This window comes from Schistosoma haematobium, chromosome 7 (genome assembly GCF_000699445.3).
Source record: "Schistosoma haematobium chromosome 7, whole genome shotgun sequence".
NCBI lineage: Eukaryota > Metazoa > Platyhelminthes > Trematoda > Strigeidida > Schistosomatidae > Schistosoma > Schistosoma haematobium.
In genome coordinates, this window is record NC_067202.1 from 3,934,502 (window position 1) to 3,946,163 (window position 11,662).

General features: G+C 34.3%; 1 protein-coding gene across 1 annotated transcript in view; it reads left to right on the forward strand.

The window, feature by feature from the left end:
- Positions 1-1,910, forward strand: part of DRD4 (Dopamine receptor D4) — a 70,059-nt gene extending 68,149 nt beyond the window's left edge. Inside the window, exon 4 of the mRNA XM_051217834.1 lies at positions 1,494-1,910. Coding sequence (XP_051064259.1) covers positions 1,494-1,717 — 224 coding nt within the window. The 3' untranslated portion in view covers positions 1,718-1,910. The remainder of the gene's footprint in view (positions 1-1,493) is intronic.
- The last annotated feature ends 9,752 nt before the right edge of the window (positions 1,911-11,662 follow it).

Below are 11,662 nucleotides of genomic sequence, written 5' to 3' on the forward strand. Positions count from 1 at the left end.
AAAGAAAGCTGAATACGGTCAGACTAAAGGAAAACATCGATTCCCGGCTTTTTTAGTAAGTTCACGTGGCAATTGAAGACCTTATTTAAAATAGCTCAATATCGATGGCATAGGTACACAGGTATGAAATCTTTATCTTCAAAACGATTTCCAGTCTTCGTATTGTTTCACTATCTATATTCCTCATTTTCATTAGTTATCATACCCATGAACTACTGGCATAATATTTGTCGCGAAGCCTGGATATTCTGGATTCGGTTAAAAGGTTTGTATGTGAATTTCACTGTTGTGGAGTTCCATGCTAAAAAGAAATAGCTATCCAATACTCTCTGATTTCTAATGGCATTCAAGTTAAGATCAAACTGTGATGAATATTGTATACTAATTAAACCAGTGCTGACAAAACCTCTCGAAATGAACCAGATTTTCAATGATTTTCTTTTCTATCATCACTGATATTACATTTATCTTGACTTGTTCGTCTTTCTCAATTGACTGAAACGAAGAGTAAGAATTTGAACCAGTTTCGCTGTCATCTGATTTCTTAATCAAACTAGACAAATGTATTAGAACAAGATAATCAAACAACAGTGTAACTCACTTCTTAGTTTATCATGTGTATATTCAATCAAACAAGCTTCAGTGAAACTTTGAATCTGGAATGCGGTCATACTTCATTACTCTCATTAATCGACGTTCTTCAAAATCGAAATTCTATAACCAAACTTCTATTGTCAACCCCTCACTGTGGCAAAGGTTTATATCCATAAGGGAGAATTAGTTCTCTCAAACTGTAAAACACGCCTTAATGAAAAGTTTAGACTACAGTTTAACCTTAACGTATTATGTTTCATTGACTGTCTACATACAACTAAAGTTGGAAACTCATTACCAATTTCATGGTTTTTCATCATTGAATAACCTGATCTAAACACCCAATAGAAACAAGAATGCACTTGATTCCTCAATACTCCATATCGATAGCTCTATTGCGGATCAAACTTAGGTCTATCAAAGAGGGCCTACTAAGTTCTTATCTATCAGTCTTTATTCATAACTTCAATCAACTCATTATATGGTGAGACTATAATTTATGGACTACCTTTGAACGACGCCAGACTGACCTTGAGAGCGTCAACCTACTTACAAGGGCTAAGTAAGGGTTATGATTTATAATTGATGGTTAGATTTAAGGTTTTCATCACGAACTGACATCAGCTATAATACCAGGATTCCATTTAGTCAAATGGATAAATGAATTCTGCGCCAAAATACAAAACCTGTTATTGTCAATTTGATTAGTTCGTCCATAAATTATAGTCTCGCCAGTCATAGATTCATATTAGAACACTTGGTATCACTTCTTATAATTAATCACTAACGGAAACAAAACTCTTTATATCATTCATAGTAACTATTCATAATTTGATTGTATATATTACAATTACAAAAAAACATATTGATTTTCCTTTTTTTCTTTTTCTTTATTTTAGGTGTTTTTCTAGCATGTTGGTTACCATTTTTTTCTATTAATATTGGTTTAGGTTTATGTATCTATTTAGGATCAGATCAATATGGTCTATGTGAATATGCTAGTAAATTAATGTCATCATGTACATGGCTTGGTTATATTAATTCTGCATTAAATCCAATTATATATACAATATTCAATATGGAATTTCGTTTAGCATTTCAAAAACTATTACATATCAAATAATAATAATAATAATAATAATAAAGGGGAAATGAAAGTGAATTCGAATAGATGACTGTAATTGTATATTTTCTATGGATGTATATATATAAAGGGGAAATAATCAATAAATTGATAGAAATTACAAGTGAAGTATCTTTTCTATTGAAATTTGAAAAGGGGTGTGAAGTGGGGGTGAAGGTGAAAATAAAAACTGTCATGTTGTTAAGTGTTATAAGTAAAGATGGATAGTGAATAGTAATGGAATCTAGGTTCATGCACGTTTTGTCCTATTTGAGACTCGTCTGCAGTAGAATGTACCTGAATGTACCTGGTGTGTCACTCTGAGACTCGAACTCAGTACTCAGTATTTTGTATTGAAATTTGAAGGGGTGTGGGGTGAAGGTGGAGGTGGAAATAAAAACTGTTATGTTATTAAATGATTTTATTATATGTTTCGTAAAAAGTTATTTTTGTATAGTTTAAAGAGAGTTAACGAGAAAGTTTTTGGTTTAATTAATGTAAAACCATACTCCTCTGTAATCAAGTGATCTTGTCTACTGTCGACATATCAAAGATTGAATTCACAAAATTATCTTCACATATTCTTGCTAGGTTTGAAGCGGTTACGAGTTCACTTAGACTGCAAACGGAACAAAGACTCAGTGACCAAACACCAATAAAATAGCTACTCTATTGCGTCTCAGCCCGGCTAACTAGAGAAGAAAGTCGAAGTCCGAACGGGGAAGTATATTCCATAAAAACTCCGGAAGCAAGAGTGATAATAACAGACACAAATCAAAACGTATATATACAGCACAAAACCATCCTTGGAGAGAGTTAGAAAATAGTGTACTAAAAGACACAACGAACCAATAGCATTAAAGATTCCTCCGAGTGGGAAATACGACCTGAAGTTGAAAAGAGCGCTTTTTGTACGAAAACAAAGAAATTCAAATTTTCTAAATAAAATTACAAAATGAGATCGTTTCCCAAGTGAGTTCTGTGGGATCTAACGTCCCCAACAGTTCTAGATATAGGATTTCCTATTGGTTGCTTTTATTCACTTAAGTTACTTTTTCTTTAGAATGACCAACATTGGAAATATGGGAGCACTGGACGTCCGTTCCATCCTAATATGATACTCAGTAATGCGCTTCTAAAGCCCCGCATCTGAACTTTTGGTCTCGTGAGCAAACTCTAGACCTTTAGTTTTCAATACTCCTTCGAATGATATCAAAGATATGATGAAATTTATATACAGACTTTAGTGTTAAGAGAATGATAATTTCAACATGATCTATATTTTGATTCCAGAGTCGATTTTAAAATTGATTTATCGGTTATCAGTAGTTAAGGTTATTTTTGTGTTATTTATATTAGTATCAGAAGGGGTTTTGTGGAATATTATAGTAATTTCAATAGTTGTGATCATGAGTCATTTAGAGCTAGACCACCATGGAAAACCTGAAAGCAGTGGATGCGCACTGCTGAAGAGTCCCACAATAAGACGAAACGATTGTCCAGTGTTTTCAGGTTTTCCATGGTGATTAAGCTTTAATTGACTCATGATCTCAACTAATGAAATTATTCGTATTACTTAAACACTTTTTAAAATATATTCAGTAGATTGGATAATTTGAGACAATGATACATTTCTCATTAATGTGTTATTGGATAAGTGTTCTACTATACTATACAGTTTCAAAGGTAACTTATGCTTTCTAAACTCTTTATGTTAATATACTGACTAATGTGTTATTTAGTGACTACTTATTAATGTCCCATCCCATACACTGACAAGAACTTTAAATTAAACACATTTGACCAGTGAAGCTAATCCATGTCGAGTGTGATACAGTTACCTACCGAAGACAATGGAAGATGATCTCACAGTATGGTGGATTGGTTAAAGTTAGACATTATTAGCATTGAATTCTGACTCAGTGGTCTGGAGTTAAAGCATTCGCGCGCAAGACCGAATGTCCTGATTTCAAATCCCAAATGCAGGACTGTAGAAGCGCATTACTGAGTCTCATACTAGGATAGGACGGACGTCCAGTGCTTCCATATTTCTAATGTTGGTCAATCTAAAGAAAAAGTAACTTAAGTAAATAAAAGCGACCTATGGGAAATCCTATATTTAGAACATGTGAAGATAATGTTGTGAATTCAATCTTTTATATGTCGACAGTAGGTAGAATCACTTAATTACAGAGGAGTATGGTTTTACATCAGTTAAATCAATAACATTTTCGCTACGTATTACAACAAATAATCTTGAATAATGACCATACTGCTCCCCTTACCGGCCAGTTAGAACACTAAGTCAGTAATCAATTGACGTACAAAATCCTATGAGCTTATAGTTCAGATGTCACTGCGATGCACAACATAGAATAAATCATAATTTGAACAGAAACAGGTGATACTGAACAAAATGGCAATACGACTGACAAAAATGATAATAGTTAATAAATGAAACGACAGCTTACGATAAGATCAGTATTTTAAAAATACTATAAACCAAGTAGCGAAATCCAACCAAAATCCTTCAAGAAACCTTGCTAGTTAATTTGAGCGGTCGGAGGAGATAGGACTAATTCAACACTACTGTAAACCGGATTAACTGGGTTACAGATTCAGAATTGACTGAAGTTTTGCATTCTCCCTGATGTACATGAATTGCATTGAGTCTTGGGTTGTGTAGTTTATATATGTAGATATTTGCGAAGGGTACGCGCCTGGGTTAGCTCGAATAACGTAAGCCGACAAAATATCTGCACTATATCTAATAAAATCAACAGCCTAATTCTTCAGGTTGAAGATATAATACGAATAATCTGGGAGCAAATACGGGGAGGAGGTACCCATCAATTCTCTCCGAAAGAATGCTTATGTTTATATGTATATCACGAAACGCAGCGCTTAAAACCCTTATACCAGTGATATCCTTGTAATGTGTAGGTGACAGTCAGTTGTAGAAAATACGTTAGGAGGGAATGGTGACTCATCATCCTACTAGGTAGATGAATCTATTTGTATCAATGCTATGGAATCCATGAGTGAAAACTTATGTGTTACCGGTGTTCACGTATCGTATATTTGAGCTCAGTGTTAACTATACCAATGTGTATATCAAAGGATGGATAAATGAAAACTTATATGATACCATAATACCTATATAATTGCCCCTGGTACGATTTATGCGCTTTAAAACTCGGTGGTATCGAGGTGGGTTTAAGGGCCTTGTAAAATGGAGTCCATTTCTAGAAAAATCAATCGGTTTCACGGGATAAGGCTTGACTAAGCTTAACACTGTTGGAAAGTCACACCATAAAACCTTAGTATCCTGAGTAATTTCGATGATGAAACAAGAACCGGCGTTTTCGAAGTTGTATGGTCCCTGACAATTGCAGTTCGACTCTAACTATACATCAACACATCACGAACACCAACTAATTAACTTCAAGTGCTTAATGTTCAATGAATTTTCATTATATTAGTTAATTCTCAAACGATAATTAATAAATTTGATAATTTCTGAAACTAATAATCATTGAATTTATTCAAAGTATAATTCAATGAACTCGAGTGTAATTCAGAAATACACTGGAGTCTCTATCATATAAATCTTCTTCGCAATATTTACAGTTAGGTTAGGTTAGAGTAAAAGAAAGAAGAAGTGTTATTCGACACATCTCTGTGATCAATGAGCATATCCACATGAAAATAGCTTTCATATTGTTTAGTGAAATTTGATTTTCTAAGTTAGTTGAATTTAGACATTAATACCGTTGGACGCCAGTCAACTCAGTGATATAGTTGTTAAGCGCTCGCGCATGAGTCTGATAGGTCCTGGGTTTAAATCCCAAGAAGCGGGATCGTGGATGCGCATTGCTGAGGAGTCCCATCATAGGACGAGACGGCCGTTCAGTACTTCAAGTTTATCCATAGTGGTCTAGCTTTAGTTGGCCCATGATCTCAACCAATGAAATTTGATTTTATTGATAATGAGTATAATAAAAGATTTATGATTTCGAATTTATAAAAATTACGTAATAACTTATTCGGACATTGACATCAGTTTAGTATTCAAATAGAAATGAAACCAACTGATCTAATAATTTTCTGATTAATCTGTACAGAGTAAATCGATACAAAGTCAACTTCATTGATCAAAAGTTGATCAAAAAAAAAAGAGAAGATCAAATAACAAAGGCGAAACCACATCAGATTATTTTCTTTCTCTTTTGATTGAGATCATGAGTCGATCAATATTAGATCACCATGATATTTCTGTTTAACAATTTGAATAGTTTAGAATAAGTTACATTGCAAAATTACAAATGATTTTTGATTATTTGAGATGAAATCGATAATTAATGGTTAAGTTCGTAAGTCTTCTTAAAGCTAAACCACCATGGAAAACCTAGAAGCACTGAACAGCTAGATGGTGGTTTGAGGTAGTCAACACGAAATCCTGGATACGGGTTTCGTGCTGTTTCGCACTCGTCAGCAAGGTGTACCTGTAATCTTGAGGGAACCGGTGCTCCCTGACGGACTCAATCTTGTGTCATCCAGCTTTACATTCAGAGACGTTACCATTGAGTTATCCGGGCCACGACCGACCTTCTGTAGGACTGAGATGTAATCAGAATTGACTGATCACTGGGTGGTGTTTAATATCATGTGTGTCAAGTCCTTCTTAGTGCAGATCGAATGCTATCGACCAAGTTGTAATATGGCCACTAGTCTAGATGGCTCAGACCCGTCAGGGATCACCAGTTCTCTCAAGATTACAGGTACACATTGCTGACGAGTGCCAAATAGCACGAAACCCGTGTCCAGGGTTTCGTGTTGACTACTTCAAACCACCATCTTATCTCAACATAGTGAACGCAATATCGAGTCACCCAGACTAGTAGCCGCATTGCAACTTGATGGATTGCATTCGATCTGCACTAAGAAGGACTTGACACACATGACATTGACCATCACCCAGTGATCAATCATCTGTAAACACTGAACAGCTGTTTCGTCATAATATTGGACTCCTTAGTTGTGCGCTTCCATGATCCCACTCGCGGGATTCCAACCCATGACCTAATTAATCAATGTACACATTTATTGGCATATTGTAAAAAAGTTTATTAAAATCTAAATAAAAATGAGAAATATCTTATATGTCATATCGTATATAAAGAAATGTCTAAAAAATATCATGAATGGACTGAGCGTTCATACGCGAGACCCAAAGTCATGGGTTCGAATCCCGAGGGGCGGGATCGTAGATGCCCACTGTTAAGGAGTCCTATACTAGGACTAAAAGTCCATCCAGTGTTTCTAGAGTTTCCATGGTGGTCTAGATTCAATTGACTCATGAATTCGACTATGAAGTTTATTGTTTTTTTCTTTCTTTTTTCTTTCGTTTTGCTTAAAGATTATTGTTTCTGACTACAAATTATAATGTGTATGCTTATCATTAAAATTATGCATAGTCCCATTTACATTTGGATAAAGAGACCGGAAGAAAATGAGAATTCAAAGGAAATAATCTTATAATTGGAATTCATTAATCAAAATCTTGTTGCTGGGTTTTTTTTCTTGTTCACATCTTTCGAGATGGTGGAGAAGATTTGTCGATCAGGTGGATGATTTTAATAGAGTTTAGTTCTTTGAGCTGGGTAGTTTATTCGTGGAGCTTTCATCATTCACTTCTACCTGAAGTTTTATACTGATGATATCGTTGTTCATAATCTCTCATTCAGCTCAGAGAACAAAACTCCATCAAAATCTTGTTCACAACACAAACAATAAACGATATTTGTGGAACGTGTGTATGTGTGTGGTTGTTGTTGTTGTTGTTGTTGTAATTTAGTTGATCTTAGTGTATTTGTCAAGTTGGTGGAAAGTAAAACTCATATATTGTTCATTTTATTACACTTATTGTAATATCCTAGCTCATCAAGGTCAATGGGATGGATTTATTTGATTGGGTAATAGTTGACCAATTAGAGGTGGAAGATAGTTATGAATATATTTTCCTGTTGTATTCAAATTCAAGTACTATTTGATCAGGAGTTTTCTTGTACGGATTGTGATCAAGTTAGTCAAAAGATGATCGGTAGGGAACGCAGCTTGGCATAGACTTTATGGTAGTTGAAACTAATTGCTAAACATACTGTAGTGGCTTTGTTTAGTTAACCAATCACCCTTGTAACCATTTTTGTATAAACCTCAACAGTGTTTGAAATCAGAAGGCAATGAAAAGCGTCAACTATAGTTTATTAACGGTTAGCGCAGATCACAAAGCTATAAGCACATCGAAAGAAACTGAAGCGGAGAGGCGAATAAGTAGATACGAACAATTACATCGGCAAATTTCTAGTTAAATTGCATAAGGGTGCAGCAAGGTAAAGCAAGGACTAATAATAGGATTTGAGTACATATATACCTGGGGAGGAGAATGAATCATCTAGTGATATTTAAGCGGTCAACATTTTAGCTACAGTCTGTCATATGATCTAGTGATCATAACGGTACAAAGAAATATGCGAATTGTTACTGATCAAATGACATTATCTGTTAAGTAGGCTAATAAAAGGCCTTAACCAAAATTAACCATAATCAAAAGTGGTTGTAGGAAGTGATGATATTTATGGGATTTGAATCTGTGTCCTTCATTTTTATAGTCTTGCATGTGACAGCTAAGCTATTAGGGAGGAAAACTACTAAGATGGTTTAGGTATTCACAATAGGTTGATCACCGACGTTACATTGAATATTACTCGGCGATCAACCAATATTAAGTAGTCAGTATAAGATTATAGAGATTGTTAAAAACTGCTTCCAGGTTTTAATCGGCGATCTAACTTAGATCGGCTCACTATTTTAATAAAATTCAACAATCTCCACAACCCTGTATTTGCGCTTATCATATTCTCACTAGTTAATGGCTTCAAAAAGAAATTTCCGTAGTTCTAGTGAGAAAACGTGACAGCCAGAGTGAAGCAGTTTACCACTTGAAACAATGGAAGATGGTCGTTTAATGTTGTGGACTGATTGAGTTTAGACATTAACACCGTTGGGTGCTAACTCAGTCGTCTGAAGGTTAAACGCCGGCACGGAAGGATGAAGTCAGTGGGTTCGGTGTTGGAATGAGGGTTGGTTAATGCCAACTGTTGAATAGTCACATACTAGAAGAAAACAGCCGTCCAGTGTTTTCAGATCTTCCTTAGTTCATGATTTTAACGACAATCGTAAATAATCCGTAAACGATTGATAAATAGGATAATCGACTGCTCACTTACATACCTACGCTCACCTGTTACCCATAGTGGAAGAGCATAGATCGCCTACCAGCATTCTCCAATACAACTCTATCCTAGACAATCCTTTCCAATTCTTTCCAGTCGCTATTCATCCTTTTCATACCTGCTTCCAATCCTCAATGCAATGTGTTCTTTGAACTTCCTCTTTTTCGTTTCCATTCAAGATACCAAGTTCTCACTTACCTCGTGATTCAGCTTGGTAGCTTCCGCAATGTATATCCTATCCACTTCTAACATCTTTGTCTAATTTGACTATGAACATCATAATCCATAAAATGGAGTACTATATTTGTTACAATTTGTAAACTATTCAATATGTTTCTCTACCTTACTAACTATTCACTAATAATCAAGCAATTCATTAAGGTATCTATAAGGATCTAGATAGTATATATAGTCGTTTATTCAAACTATTCTAGATGAATTCATTCAGCTTGTTAAACTATATTATATCTATCAACTAATAGACAATGATGGAAAGAGAATTCAGTCAATTTATTTACATACAATCTAATGATAACATCAGTTATTTCCAACTTTTAAAGTTTATGATCATCAATAAAAAGTTATGGTAGATTAGATCAATTTATAGATCGTCCCAAAAAGGAATGTGCTTCATCTCAATGATAAATACAATTAGATAACTGTTAACTAACGTAGGAAAAAAAAATATCATTATTATCAGAAGAGGGTAGTTGTGGAGATTTTTAGTAATTGAATAGTTGAATTCATGAGTTGATTAAAACTAGACCACTATGGATAATCTAGATGCACTGGACGGTTGATTCGTCTTATTGTAGGACTCCTCAGCAATGCGCATCCTCAACCGCGCTCACAGAATTCGAACATCAGAATCTACCGATGTACTGAAATCTCCACAAAACCCCATTATAATAAAAATTATCATGTTGTAGTGAACAGAACAGGGATGGGGACAATCGAATGTATTTACACAAAATTAAAGAGTATCTCAATAAAATCTGACAACCATATATTAAATCGTTAATTTCTAAAATGTCCACCAATTGTTCCAAAATATCTCAGACTACATTGTCCTTGCCTTTTCATACAAATTGCATTCTATTTCCGCTCTTGCTTTCTTGATCTTCCCTCATCTTCTGCTGACGGACATTACATTCCTGACTCGGATAATATACTACTTATATCAATATAAGTAGCACGCACCACAATGTGTTCACTAGTGACTGATATCAACAGCGATTTCCTGGAGTTCTAGTGAGAACCAGTGAACAATGGAGATCAACCATGTTTGTTGTAGAGGTAGTGACACATTGAAGATAATGATGGATGGTCACACAATATTGTGGATTGGTTGAGGTTAGGCAATTATAATGTTGAATGCCGGCTTCATGGTCTGCAATTGAACCGTTCAACCTTGAGATTGAATGTCCTGAGTTCGAGTCTTTTTAATGTAGGATCGTAGATGTACATTACTGAGTAATCTCATACTTGTACAAAACAACCATACAGTTGTTCTAGATTTTCCATGATGGTCTATCTTTAATCCACAAACTTTTCTATGACCTCTAATTCACATATTTATTCAACATACTACATGTATCCATAGAAATCACTAACCATCTTTTTAAAGATTTCCGGATTATTGTTCATTTAACATTCAGAAACATTTAAGAAAGAAAAAAAGCGTTATTCAAATATAATTTTATGATTATTTCATTTGATCATTATGATAAACATCGGGCATATACTACTTATATATACATATATATGTTACAATTATTAGTAAATAGAACTAGGTCAGATTATTCTTCTGATAATAATATTAAAATAGTGACTAGCTAACCAAGAAAATATTCCTTGGGATATATGATGTTGTTAAGTTAAAAGGTGATTTAGTGTTGGCAGGGGACTGAAGAGAATATGCATAAATTTGAATCAACAACAACAACAACAAAATACTGCATAGTGATACTATTTCGTATTGAAGTCAATTGTTTTGATAACTGGAAGGTTTTCATTTACATTCTTTGGGAAGAAAGAGAGAGAAATGTTTATATATATAAATGTCATAGTTTTACTGATTTTATAATAAAGAAACGTTTTAAAAATCATCTAGTAGTAGTAGTAGTAGTAGTAGTAGTAGTAGTAGTAGTAGTAGTAGTAGTAGTAGTAGTAGTAGTAGTAATAGTAGTAGTAGTAGTAGTAGTAGTAGTAGTAGTAGTAGTAGTAGTAGTAGTAGTAGTAGTAGTAGTAACAATTTACTTGAATTTCGAATCGAATCGATCCGTGAGTAGAACGGCAAATTCGATTTATCCCTTTTCCATTCATCTATCTTGTCTTCCATGTTCCTTACCTTATCAGAAGTGACAAACTGCTTCTCCTCCTCCTCGTCCTCCTTCTACTAATACTACTGCTTCTACTACTATTACTTCTCTTTTTTTTTGTTACCAACTATCGAATAACTTACTCTGTAATTCCATGGGTGGTTTGTTTTTGTAAATTATCATTTTCAAGTTTATCTACTAATGGTTTTATTTGTCAGTATGTCTTATATTGAGAATAATGAGATGAGAGAAAGGGTCAAAGAAATAAGTAGTCACTTGAATGATTTCAACATTTTTGTTTTTGATAATATGAAGTTGTAACATGAAAA